At 37.3% G+C, this 12,260-nt stretch overlaps 1 protein-coding gene across 1 annotated transcript in view; it reads left to right on the forward strand.

Moving 5' to 3' along the window:
- Positions 1 to 12,260, forward strand: part of LOC115433039 (A disintegrin and metalloproteinase with thrombospondin motifs 2-like) — a 40,625-nt gene that overhangs the window by 24,079 nt on the left and 4,286 nt on the right. Inside the window, exons 14-24 of the mRNA XM_030154228.1 lie at positions 103 to 185; positions 4,337 to 4,470; positions 6,166 to 6,289; positions 6,985 to 7,065; positions 7,479 to 7,642; positions 8,189 to 8,348; positions 9,370 to 9,502; positions 10,387 to 10,594; positions 10,898 to 11,027; positions 11,114 to 11,188; positions 11,700 to 11,991. Coding sequence (XP_030010088.1) covers positions 103 to 185; positions 4,337 to 4,470; positions 6,166 to 6,289; positions 6,985 to 7,065; positions 7,479 to 7,642; positions 8,189 to 8,348; positions 9,370 to 9,502; positions 10,387 to 10,594; positions 10,898 to 11,027; positions 11,114 to 11,188; positions 11,700 to 11,991 — 1,584 coding nt within the window. The remainder of the gene's footprint in view (positions 1 to 102; positions 186 to 4,336; positions 4,471 to 6,165; positions 6,290 to 6,984; positions 7,066 to 7,478; positions 7,643 to 8,188; positions 8,349 to 9,369; positions 9,503 to 10,386; positions 10,595 to 10,897; positions 11,028 to 11,113; positions 11,189 to 11,699; positions 11,992 to 12,260) is intronic.

The raw sequence follows: 12,260 nt of genomic DNA on the forward strand, positions 1-12,260 counted from the left end.
TAGAATCAGGAGAATGGTGAGCTCTGTGACTGATGTTATGTTGTTGAAATGCACCACGGGAGTCATACTGGACTGGTCTAACATGTCTGTTTTCGGTCTCAGGGAGGACCAGTGTAAAGTCTGGAACCCATTCTTTGAACATGAGGGAATAAAACACCACTGGCTGCCCTATCAGCATCCTGATCGTAAGTTTGCTCAGTTTTCATCTTGAACATAAATCTTTAACATCTTTACTATTACTCTGGTTATATTATAAATGTACTGTACACACACCTACTAAGCACTCCAAAAACATAAATTATATCCACATATAACACTGTCTGAATCAGAAAATGTTCATAATAGAGGGTCTGGACTGAAAACACTTCCCAGAGGACTGGGAGTAAAATGTGAAGAAATATTACAGTGTTTAGCAGAAAACTTATTTTTTTCACTTAAAAAAAGTTGGAATTGACAGTGATTCTTACAGTTTTGCCAAAGAACCACACCAACATGTAACCCACCATTTAATGTTCAATAAAAATTAATAAAATAAATAGTAAATCAACAAAATGAAAAAATAAGTCATCGTAGAGTTTTCCTGACTCTGGTAAATGTCTGGTAAATGGTTCCAACTGCATGTCATTGTAAAGGTAATGAGCTGGGAACATTATGTGATCATTTAGATCAGTTATGTCTGTGTTTTGTGGTTCAGTTACACATGTGGACAAATGCTTAACCTGCTGCTCCACCCACGTCCTCCCAGGAGACGTCCAAGATTATATGATGTTTTTAAGATTTTAGAAGGTTTAAAACAAATGAGATATCCATGTTCTTAGACTAATCATAAACAGTCATCTTCAACCTTTTTCCAGTAATGAGCGTCTTATCAACAGTCTTTTCTCATTGCGGTCTATGAATTTGGGAATTGGAGGCTGTACTGAGTAGTTGCTGCACATGTAATTTGTCAATATATTTAAAGTCAGACTCAAACTGTCATTTTGACCCCTTTTTAAGTTTATATGCGCTGTCACCATTTTGGCTTTTTTTTTTGTTGTTTTGTTCTTTTGGCAGTGTTAACCAAATTCAGACTAAAGCATGAAGCAGATCATGAGGAAGATTAGAATGTGCCCAGCCACTGAAAACAAACAATGCAAAAAGTCACAAACAACATAAGTGTCCAATCAAGTGAAAATGAACATCAACATGAAAAAGTAAATTTGCACACATCCTTTATCAAGTGGACTCATTTTTTAGCTAAAGATCTCTATTTTATGGAAATGTTATCCTTTTTAAAATACCACGTATAGAAAAAAAGTTACACCTGATTTTATTGATTGTACTTTTTATACCATAGCCATAATTCCAATTTGACGCAAAAAAATTGTATCTAAAAAATGTGAAAATTTATTCAATGTCTTGATTATGTAGATGATTAAGTTTCAAGTATCAGATTTTCATTATTTTGTGAATATTATTGATATTTGAGTTTGAACATTTGTGAGTTGCTTAAAAGGCCCTGTCCACGTGTTACCTCAAAAATAACAATTTTTAATTTTCAAGTTACTAATAAATCAGATATTTGAGTGAAACTTTCAGAAAGTAATGATCTTTTGATATATTTTGGGTGATGCATACAATGGTAAAGAGTCGTCCTCGTGTTACTATGGCAGCCTGTCCACATGTACCACATTCTCATGTCAATAAAACAGAGACTTTTCAATATTTTACTCCAAAATTTATTTTCAGCATAGTTGAACATAATATCTTAAAGGTTTTGTCCTACTTGATATCAATTTCTGTTGAGAACCGCATGTTTTGAATGTTTGCGTAAAGCTTAAAAAATTTATGTCCATTTCAAGTCCAAGTGTTACAGTAGTAGTAGCAGTAATTTGACATTTTTCACCTAAAATTTTTTATCTCCCCATTTTGTTAGACATAATGTTAAAGTGCTTATAAATACCTACTCAAATTTGTATAATACATGCATATAAGTTACTCTGCTTACATGACAAAGACTGTTGAACACAAAATGTGTCCATGTGTTACCACTCGATCAGACCTATAAAGGATGTAACAAATGGCACAAGACACATAACATTTGAGTTGTGTCCAGTCTGACGTTGTTCAGGAAGACTGTTGGTATTCATCCACTTTAAGTGGACTGTCACCACATCTTAACACTTGTCTTTCTGACTTTATTCCCACATATGTGAAAGTATCTAACATATAGATAAAAGTAAAATGTGTGTACATTATTTGTCAGTGTCTCCTGCAAAAATTAAGCAATGTTCCACAAGTGTTGAAGTGCAATTCATGCATATAGTTTATGCATTTGTGTAACATAGTCTTATGAACTATGCTACAATAGAGCTGTTTGTATGTTTTATTCAATAAACATAAGTTTTGAAAGTCTTAATTCAGCAGGCAGTAAACTGTCAATCACATCTTGCATCCAATCAAAGCATTCATTCTCCATGAGTTTTATTGATAGAGCAATAACTTATGACCCAGATCACTCATTAGAGGATTTAGATAAAAGGAATGAGACCGGAATGACACCTGGAGCCAATATCTAGTGCTCAAGAAATATCCCTGCCCAATCCAACCCCCTCAAAAATAGATTTGTCTAACCCCACCTCCTAAAATACTGCTGTCTGATACTGGCCCACCTCACAACATACTACTGTTCATTCCCATTCTGTAAAATATGCCCGTCCAATCCCACCCACTGCCTCGGAATACTCATGTCCAATCCCACCCCAAGTAAAACAGTCTCCAGTCCCATTCTGTGGTTGTATTCAGTTTTTTAAGAGGGACAGTATCTTAAGCAGTGCAATGATTTTCTGTCAACACCTTCTTACATTTTGCAAAAACATGTCATTTTTGGCTGCATTTCATGGTATTTGATATTTTTTATTCACTTAAACCTGCTCCCACTGACTTTGTTTCCTGTCCCTTCCCAGTCATGCGATAAACATTAAACTGTAAAAGCCTTGAAAAGAAATAATGATTTGACATTTATCAACTGATGTTAACATCTTTATTGGGATATTTTATCACCCATCTCTAAGAATTAGTGTGGGCTACTAACCCAGTAGCAGTAAAAGTCCTTAGTTTTCTTAACCCTTGGTTTTTAAAGTGTGTTATAGTGAATTGAGCATGTGAGGGTAATTTCAGCTTTATGACTGAATAAGCAGGTATGTTTTCATCTAAACACTCAGCTCTTTAACATGTTGTTTTCATTGAAGCCGACGCTCAGTGACTGACTTTGGCTTAATGTTACATAATGTACATAAACTCTTTAAGGGCTAATTCAGAATATCCACTGCTTACATGAGCTGTATCAAATTCACCACACTGTCACATTCACAATAACAGTGGAATATGAGTGTGAATGGAAACAGAGTTCATCTAAAGTGAAGCTGCAGAAGGAAACTTTGTGCTGATGCGTGTGTGTGTGTGTGTGTGTGTGTGTGATCACATGGTAAACTCATCAGTCAGGAATCTGTTATTGGACGGAAACTTGTGGTCTCTGCTCCTTTAACTCTTTAGAGTCTGAAAATATTCACATTTCCACCTCTTAACCCTTTAACGTCCTGCTCAGCCGGTTGGTAGAGGACAACCAGAGTCTCAACTTGAGGTTGGCAATTTTTTTGGACTCCCATGGGACGGAAGTTAGTTTCGTTAATCAGGGGACTGGGAAAGGAAAAAAGTGACTGGGAACAGGGATCATTTATTTTCACATGTAAATATGCGTTTGTAATGTGAGATACAGCCTGAAGTCACCACTCTTACTGAACGTACAGTGTTAAAGATGCCAGAAAAACAGTGTATTACCTTAAGATACAACACAGCAAAAGAACGGGAGTAAAAATCCACCTACTGTGTTGCCCTTTGGTTTTTGTATCTGATTGAATAATGTGTTGAACCATCCCTAACACTCATGTTCAATGTTATTCTCTAAACTTAGCCTGAGCTATAAAAAAAATTCAGCATTATCAAGATATACAGTTTGTTCGTCTTTAATGTTTTTTTTTTGTTTTCATTCTCAGTTATTTTTTCATTTTATCACAATAGTAGCCTTAATGTTCTACTTCTGGATTTGTGTTTGCCATGTTCTGGCTGTAAAGAAGAGTTTAAAACCATAAATAGCTGTCATTTACGTCACTTTCCTCTTGTTCAGTAAGATCACAGAACCCACTCAATGTCTTCTTTTTTGTTAAATGTTAAATTGACGACATTTTTCCACCACCTTTTTCTGAGAGGGGACCTTTTTTTTTTTTTTTTTTTTGCATTAGTTGTCACTTTAAACAATATATTTCCTTACTCTGTTGAATATGTCCATGTGTTTCAGCTGACGAACGCTGTCGTCTGTTCTGTCAGTCGAAGGAAACGGGTGCTGTGGTTTCCATGAACAGAATGGCACATGATGGGACTCCATGTTCTTATGATGATGCCTACAGCGTGTGCGTCCGAGGAGAGTGTGAGGTCTTTATTTTGTTTCATTTCATATTTCAGGTTTTTATCAAACATAGGACAATAGGTCTCACAGTTTCAGGCATCTTTTCTGTGACAATGCTACACCTTATTTTGGATACCTTGTTTTGTCTTTTTGTGTCTTGTACTGTGTTTTCATCTTTTATAACACTAGTCAAAACAATGGTTTGTTCAATATCCCAAAGGAACAAAGACTAAATGTGTTTATTCCACTGGTAGATTTTATTTACTTAAAATTACATGTAATTATAATCAGATGCACCTTTGTGGATGTCAGTGTTTTAATGCAACATGTTGGCATTTTCACATCTGGTCTCATTTTAGATGTTAAACAAAATAATAAAAATGAAATATAATAAAGAAAATGACTTCTGACATCAACGCAATAGCATATGGTAATACATACAATACAATAAGAAAATAAGGTAAGAACCTAAGACTGCTGAAATTTACAGTGCTGCAGCAGCAAAAACATTTACAGTAAAAAAGTATGTATGTTAAAAATTATAAGAAATTTAGACCATAAGTGCATATATATATATATATATATATATATATATATATATATACACACACATACACATATACACACATACACATACATACACACACATAAGAAAGAAAGAAAGATTCAGGATTTGTCAGCAGATGATCTGAAGAGCTCTGTGTGAAACCTTTCTCATTTTGTGAAACACTCGCAAAGGAATCTGAAAGATTTTTCCCATCTGTTTTACACTTATCACACAGAGTTTTCTGATTTATTTGATCCAACAAGTTCGTTGTGTTGCCTGGTGTTTTGGTAACAATAACATGGTACCGTGGTCAAAGCACCTGTTTTTGCTCAACATCATCATTTTTTTGTTGCAGAAATAATTCCACATAACTGATGCAGCTTTTGTTTTTGAAACCAAATCTTCCTTTGGGGTGTGTTTGTTCCTCACTTATCTTCGGTTTGTTGTGACTGGTGTTCCATTCAGAGTCCGTATGTGACTCACTAACAACAATCACATGTTTTTTCAGACTCGTCCGAATAATATATTAAAAATGACAACCTGTTTTTTTGAAAAATTGTGTCAGGATGTATTTTAGTTCATTCAGTTAATTTCTTTCTTGACTTGTCTCGTCCTGTGATATGAATGTTACACATGAATACATTTTCTGTTATTTAAAGTGTTAAATCATGTGTTGCAACTCTGTCACCATGTGCCATTTATTTTCAGCATAACTGAATCATATTTCTTTTATCTGATTCACCAGAGAAATGACTTTCAGAAAGTTACTGTGACCTGATAGAACACGACTGACATAATATTTACTCAAAAGAAATGTGAACTTTTCTTTTTCAAGTATTTTACAACATTAGTTTCAAGGAAATGAATAGTTTAGATCAATTGTAGTGACAATATATGACATTTTTAAGGCTACTGTCAATTTGTATTGATAAAAAAAAACTTAAAATCACACCATAGTTATTTTCTATGAACTCAACATACTGCATATTGAAACAGTTGTTGTAGATGTTCTTATTTTCTGTTTATAATCCCTGGCCTGTGGGTGTATGAGGCAGAATTCACAGTTTACAGATAACTCAAGAGTATTAATATTAGTCACAGTACTCACATTCCTCCTAGTACTTGTTGTCAAAGTACTCACTTTACTCTCTCTGTACTCATTGTCGTCCTGCAGCACGTCGGCTGTGACAGACAAATCGCTTCAGACCAGCAGGAGGATCGATGTGGAGTCTGTGGAGGAGATAACTCCAGCTGTAAAATCATCAAAGGGAATTTCACCCGCAGTGCCAAAAAACAAGGTCAGCTGCACTTCCACTAATGTCCACCAGAGGCTGCTGTCTGTACACTCCCACTTTATTAAAGAAGATATTCAGTTATAAATCACATTTCACTCAGAGCACAGACTATATATGTTATGATCAGGTTTTATGCCTGCTAGTTTTAGTCTAGTCATATTTTATTCTATGTCTCTATTGATCTCATGCACTCATTGTTGATTAGGTTTGAGCTCTGTTGTTTTAAGTCCGTCATCATTTATTTTATATATTGTTGGGACAGGCGCAGTAATGTAGTGCAACATATTGCCTTTGCTCTCATAGTGTAGTTCACTGTCTGTTTTTATGTATGTGTGTAACTGTAGTGTCTGCACATATGTTCTGCAGTTGTTCAGCCCTTTGCCCAAGACAGATTTCTCCCTGGGGGACAAGAAAGTATATTTGATTGATTGACCAGACTCCAGCTAAGAAAATGTGGGTCAAATTACTCACATTTAAATAGAATGTCTGTCTAATTTTAAATATGGGCAAAAATAAGAATAGACTATATCTCTAGAGTATTCATCTGTTATTAAAACCATGTATTAAAACATCAAAAAAATTATATTAACAATATGTAATTGATTAAAAACACAACTACATTTAAGGTGTGATACTGACTGACCATCTGATCATTTGACACCATGGATTAATCTGATATGTGTTATGTTTTTGTTTAGGTTTCCTGAAGATCCTGGAGATTCCAAAAGGAGCAAGACACCTCCTAATCCAGGAATTCAAAGGAACTCCTCATATCCTGGGTAAGAGGGGGTGGAGTTTCAGTCCTGTCATCCTATGCATCTGCAGTTCCCCATTTTCAGACATTCAGTTTAATGTACTTAACCTGTAAAGTTTACATTCAAAACTTATACGTAAGAGTTTCAAGTTAAGTTCTCAGAATAACTTGGAGCATGCCTTCGCCCCTATGTAGCTGGGATAGGCTCCAAGCAACCCCCATGACCCTAGTGAGGATAAAGTGGGTTGAGAAAATGAATGAATGAATGAATGCATGAGATGGTTACTTATGTTTGCACATAGGAGTTGTTGGGTCAGATGTGAAATTTACCTAACTTTGCACATGCATGTAAAATTTATAGGTTAGTGTTGCATCTTTTATGGTGACTTCAGTTTCCTTTGCTTTGCTTTAATTTACTTTAGTTTGTTATTTTTTCAGCCATGAAGAACCAGGAGACTGGTCATGTCTTTCTCAATGACGAACATGAGCTCCCAGAAACCAGAGTGGTGATAGAGAAGGGCGTGGCCTGGGAATACGCTAACAGTGAGGAGCAGGAGTCAGTCCAGACAACGGGGCCGCTGAAATATGGAGTCCTGCTGATGGTCAGACTGTTGCCATGGAAATATTACTCATTTAGTAACCACACACGGTCCTGTGCTGTAGCACACCGGTATATTTAATGAACACAATGACAGTGTATCAAATACTGTTTTTACATTTGCCATCTAAGTTACTGCTTTTTTTAATATACAAAAATAGGTTTTCTATTATTTCTGTTTTTATTTTCTTATGTTATTTGTCACTTCCAACTGCTTTAAAATGTATAAATGATGTGAAATGTGTGAGCACCTCTATTATAAGGCAGCTGAAAAGCTATAATGCCAAAAAAAAACAGCTGCTTAGTCTAGGTGTGGTTGAAACTTATATTTTGAAACTTAAGGCCCACTTGAAATTGTCATGAAAGGGCCCCCTTCCCAAATTTACAAGAAACAATCCTAAATATAATTTAAAAAAAAAACAGATTAACATCAATACCAACTTTTAAAATATGTAGCAAAACAAAAAATGTAAAAGATGAATCACGATGCTGTCCGATGAAATGAAAAATGCTGTTGAGCTCTACTCTTGTTTGACTCTTTGTTTATCAGGTCCGTTCCCATGGCGACACAAAGGTCACGGTGTCATATAAATACATCATCCAGGATCGGCTGCGGTCATCGCTTGAGTCCAACCTGCTGCAGGAAGACGCCATCTTCTACGAGTGGGCACTAAAAAAGTGGTCACACTGCTCCAAACCCTGTGGAGGAGGTATGTATCAGCCAGTTACCATGGAGACACACCATAGTATCTGGGGTAGGAAGTAACGATGTATGAATACTACTATGTGTTACTGTACTTCAGCAGACTTTTCAGATATCTGTTCTTTACTTGAGTGTATATTTTCACCATTTTCCTTTTACTACCTAGATTTTCAATCCTTTTTCTTGAATTTTTAAAGAACATAAAGGAAACAAGACAAAAACGATGTTAAAAGGTGTGGGAGACTTTCGTCATGGCTGCAACAAACACGACGCAGATACGGCTGGAGCGCCACTTCCCTTCAGCCATTTCAGCCGTTTCCGCGTCGTGTTTGTTGCAGCTGCTGCTGCCGCTGCCAGGCGGAGCTCTGCTTGCTCCATTTCCGTGTTCCAGCCGTTTCCACGTCGTGTTTGTTGCAGCCATATAATATCATATGGCTGTACTGCCACTGCTGTTGCCATGCAGCTGTGTGAACCTCCGCTTCCCACAATGCACGTTTCAACAAAATTCCGAAGATGCCCGCGTTACCTCCCGGCTCTGTTTGTAAGCACATTGTTTGTTTGTGGTGGATGGCACTTCGAAATTGTTCACCATGAGGGAAGAGATTCAGGTGAGTAATCGCAGAAAGACTTATGGATTCGTGATACTGAGGATATGACTGGGGTTTTACAGATTTGATGAAAAATTGGTGACAAAAGTCTCCTGCAGCTTTAAAGACAAAAATAATGTAAAATATAAAAATGATAAAACATGAAAATAATGTAAAAGTTGAAGCCAGATGCAGTGGATTGGAAGGAGTTCTACTAACATTGAAAACTGATTTGCATATCGTAGTGCAGGTAATATTCATTATTTCAGGCTATTTTTAAATCATTTTGAAATTAGAATGGTTTAATCTTCACATTATATTAATATGTTGCAAGTTTCAGTAAATTTTTTGCACTCAAACATGCCAATAGAAGGCTAACTTTGGACTTCTAAACTTACGATGGAAACAGCTCCACAGTAAGCTGTATTGTCTGGTTGCCAGGGAAACAGTACACAAGGTTCGGCTGCAGGAGGAAGGCTGACGGGAAGATGGTTCATCGAATGTTCTGTGGCAATATCAACAAACCAAGAGCCATCAGCCGCAGCTGCAACACTGATGCCTGCAGCACGCCACGGTAACGCACTACACGACAGGTTGCCACGGTGACACCTTCCATCTGGACTGCTGATGTTTTCTGTTGGTGTGTTTGTCATTAAGTCGTTTCATATTTTTGCTGCTCACGGTGAGGGTTATTTTTTCAAATCTTGAAAAAAGTTTTTTTATTCATAGTTGAAAACAGATGAAAAGCATTGTTTGATACTTATGGTGAAGTCAAAGTATTTGGCTTTTGGCAGTTCTCATTTCATCTTCATCTTCATTTCGTCTTCAGTGAAACCAACTAACACACTGAAGCAGAGTTGAGGCAGTGTTTTCCTGCGCACCGCTCAACATCAGTGTGTTTCTTAAGTTTGGTTTCACTAGATCTGGACTACAGTGGATTTTATTATCTTTAACATTAGGGCACCTTCCTCTTGAACAAAACCTTAAGCGTAAAGCTTATGACATTGTGCATTGAAGAGATTATGAGATCTATAAATGTTTTTTTTTTTTTTTGTAAGTTTGTTTGCTTGTTTGATAGTAATGTTGATACCAGTTGTATCAGTCATCAGGAAGACTCATAATATATGTACATTTACAGTAAAAATCTAATCCTTTTTGATATCTGACAAAAAAAAAAAACAGATCAATGAAGACTTATAAAAATGTGTGTATCAGCTCTGATAATTGATCCCTAATGATGACATGTTGCAGTGTGCCTGTCATTGATTGTGAAAGCAGTGAACATTTTCTAAAAACAAGAAAATCTTCTGAGCAACTTACTCAATTAGAATTATTGAATCATATGTGAAGGACAATGTTTTTTTGTTTTTTTTTGTACAGAGCATTTTTGTTTCAAATAGAAAAGATGAGGAAAGCAGTTACCTGTGACAGTGTTGACCTGTGTCATTCTCCCTCCAGCTGGCTGACTGGAGACTGGGAGGCCTGCAGCGCCTCCTGTGGTCAGACTGGATGGCAGCGACGCTGGGTGAGCTGTCAGCAGGCGTCCAGCAAAGGGGAGCAGCGCTCAGTGAACAGTAAACTCTGTGGTGATCCTCGACCTGAAGGGAAACGAACCTGCAATCGCCAACCCTGTCCCCCTACCTGGAGATCCGGACCATGGACGCCGGTATGACAAGAAATCGATCACATCCATCACTGATCATGTCACGAACAGTCTCTATGTTTTCATTGTATATGTTGTTTTTTTTTTTTAATCATTCCATTTACATTGTTTTCATTTAATATCTTTTATATAATTCTAGTGTCATCCTGGCTTTGTTCTTACCTCAGTTTCTTTTTCTGCCATCTGTTGCATGTGTTAACCTGTTGCATCTTTTAGTTTTTGTTTTAGTCTTTTACACAGTTTTCATATGTTCTGTGCTTGACCAGTCCATATTGATTATTTCTGTGAATGTCTGTTTGTGTGTAGTGTTCAGCAACCTGTGGGAATGGTACCCAGGAGCGTCAGGTTGCCTGTTTGAGTCCTGAAGGTTCATCTGGAAACTGCACTGAGCCTCAACCAACCACATCCCGCACCTGCATGGTCCTGCCCTGCAATGGTTCGCATCAGCCAATCACAGACCTGCCATGTGTGTTCACTGAGGGTTTCTGGGAGTTGAAGCTGATGTATATCTATCCTTTACAGGTGACCAGAAGAACTCCATCATCCAGTGGCTGTCCAGGACCAACCCAGACTTCCCCGCCCCAAAGACTGCTTCTAGTAAACAAATTACCACCATTTCTCTGACTTCTTACCATCTTGTTATAACTACAATAATGTGAAACTTTTTTTAGTACAACAAACTAATTTTTGGTAACAAAGATGAACATTTTGACACTATCAGTGGGCCTGTTTTTACATTGCACATACTCAGAACAGTAAAGTATAAACTGTACACACTACACAAAAACTGAAACGCCTTTTTTTTTTCGTTTTTGCCCCAGTAAAATACTTGTCCTTTCTCCAAGCCCACATTCTCTGTCTAGTCAATTGAGAGATAACCATGGCAGGGGATTTGTTTGTTGTACATCCCTAAAATGAGTTCAGAGTGCTTCAACACCAAAACAGTAGTTCCATCTATTTTATTTTCTGACCTGAAGGGGGAAAAAAAAAAAAAAAAAAAAACATGCAATAGTGATCTCCCAGAATTTGATGAAACTGTTAACCCGTAAGGATGGTAAGGTGGGACGTGCTTTCACCCACTGACTGCTTTCTCTGTTTGTGTTTTCAGGGCAGCGTTGCCGTGGTGACCGGTCAGTGTTCTGCAGAATGGAGGTGTTGAGTCGGTACTGCTCGATCCCTGGATACAGACTGATGTGCTGCAAGTCCTGCAGTGAAGGAAACTTTACCAACACCACAAGTCCACCAACTACCAACACCATAATTCCATCTACCACCAATACCACAAGTTCACTGACCAGCAACAACACAACTTCACCAACCACAAACACCATGATTCCAGCAACAGTCAACACCAAGAATCCAATGGTGGCCAATACCTTGATTCCACCGACTGCAAAAAGGTGAGGCAATGTTTCCTTTTGGATTGTTGTTTGCTGATCCAGTGTCTGTATAGAATTTATTTTAGTCATCACCCCACCGGAGTTCTATCTGGTAAATGAAAAGGTAGTTTCCCATCCCTTTGTGTGGGGAAATTATCACTGACTATTTTCTGTATTTACTTAAGAGTATTTCAGCCTCCCTGGACTCTCTGGGTAAGGTCATGGAAGGCGCCATCCCATTCTCTGGGGACTCCATTGTTCTATAGAGGGACTTGAGCACTTGCATCAAT

This window comes from Sphaeramia orbicularis, chromosome 14, assembly GCF_902148855.1.
Source record: "Sphaeramia orbicularis chromosome 14, fSphaOr1.1, whole genome shotgun sequence".
NCBI lineage: Eukaryota > Metazoa > Chordata > Actinopteri > Kurtiformes > Apogonidae > Sphaeramia > Sphaeramia orbicularis.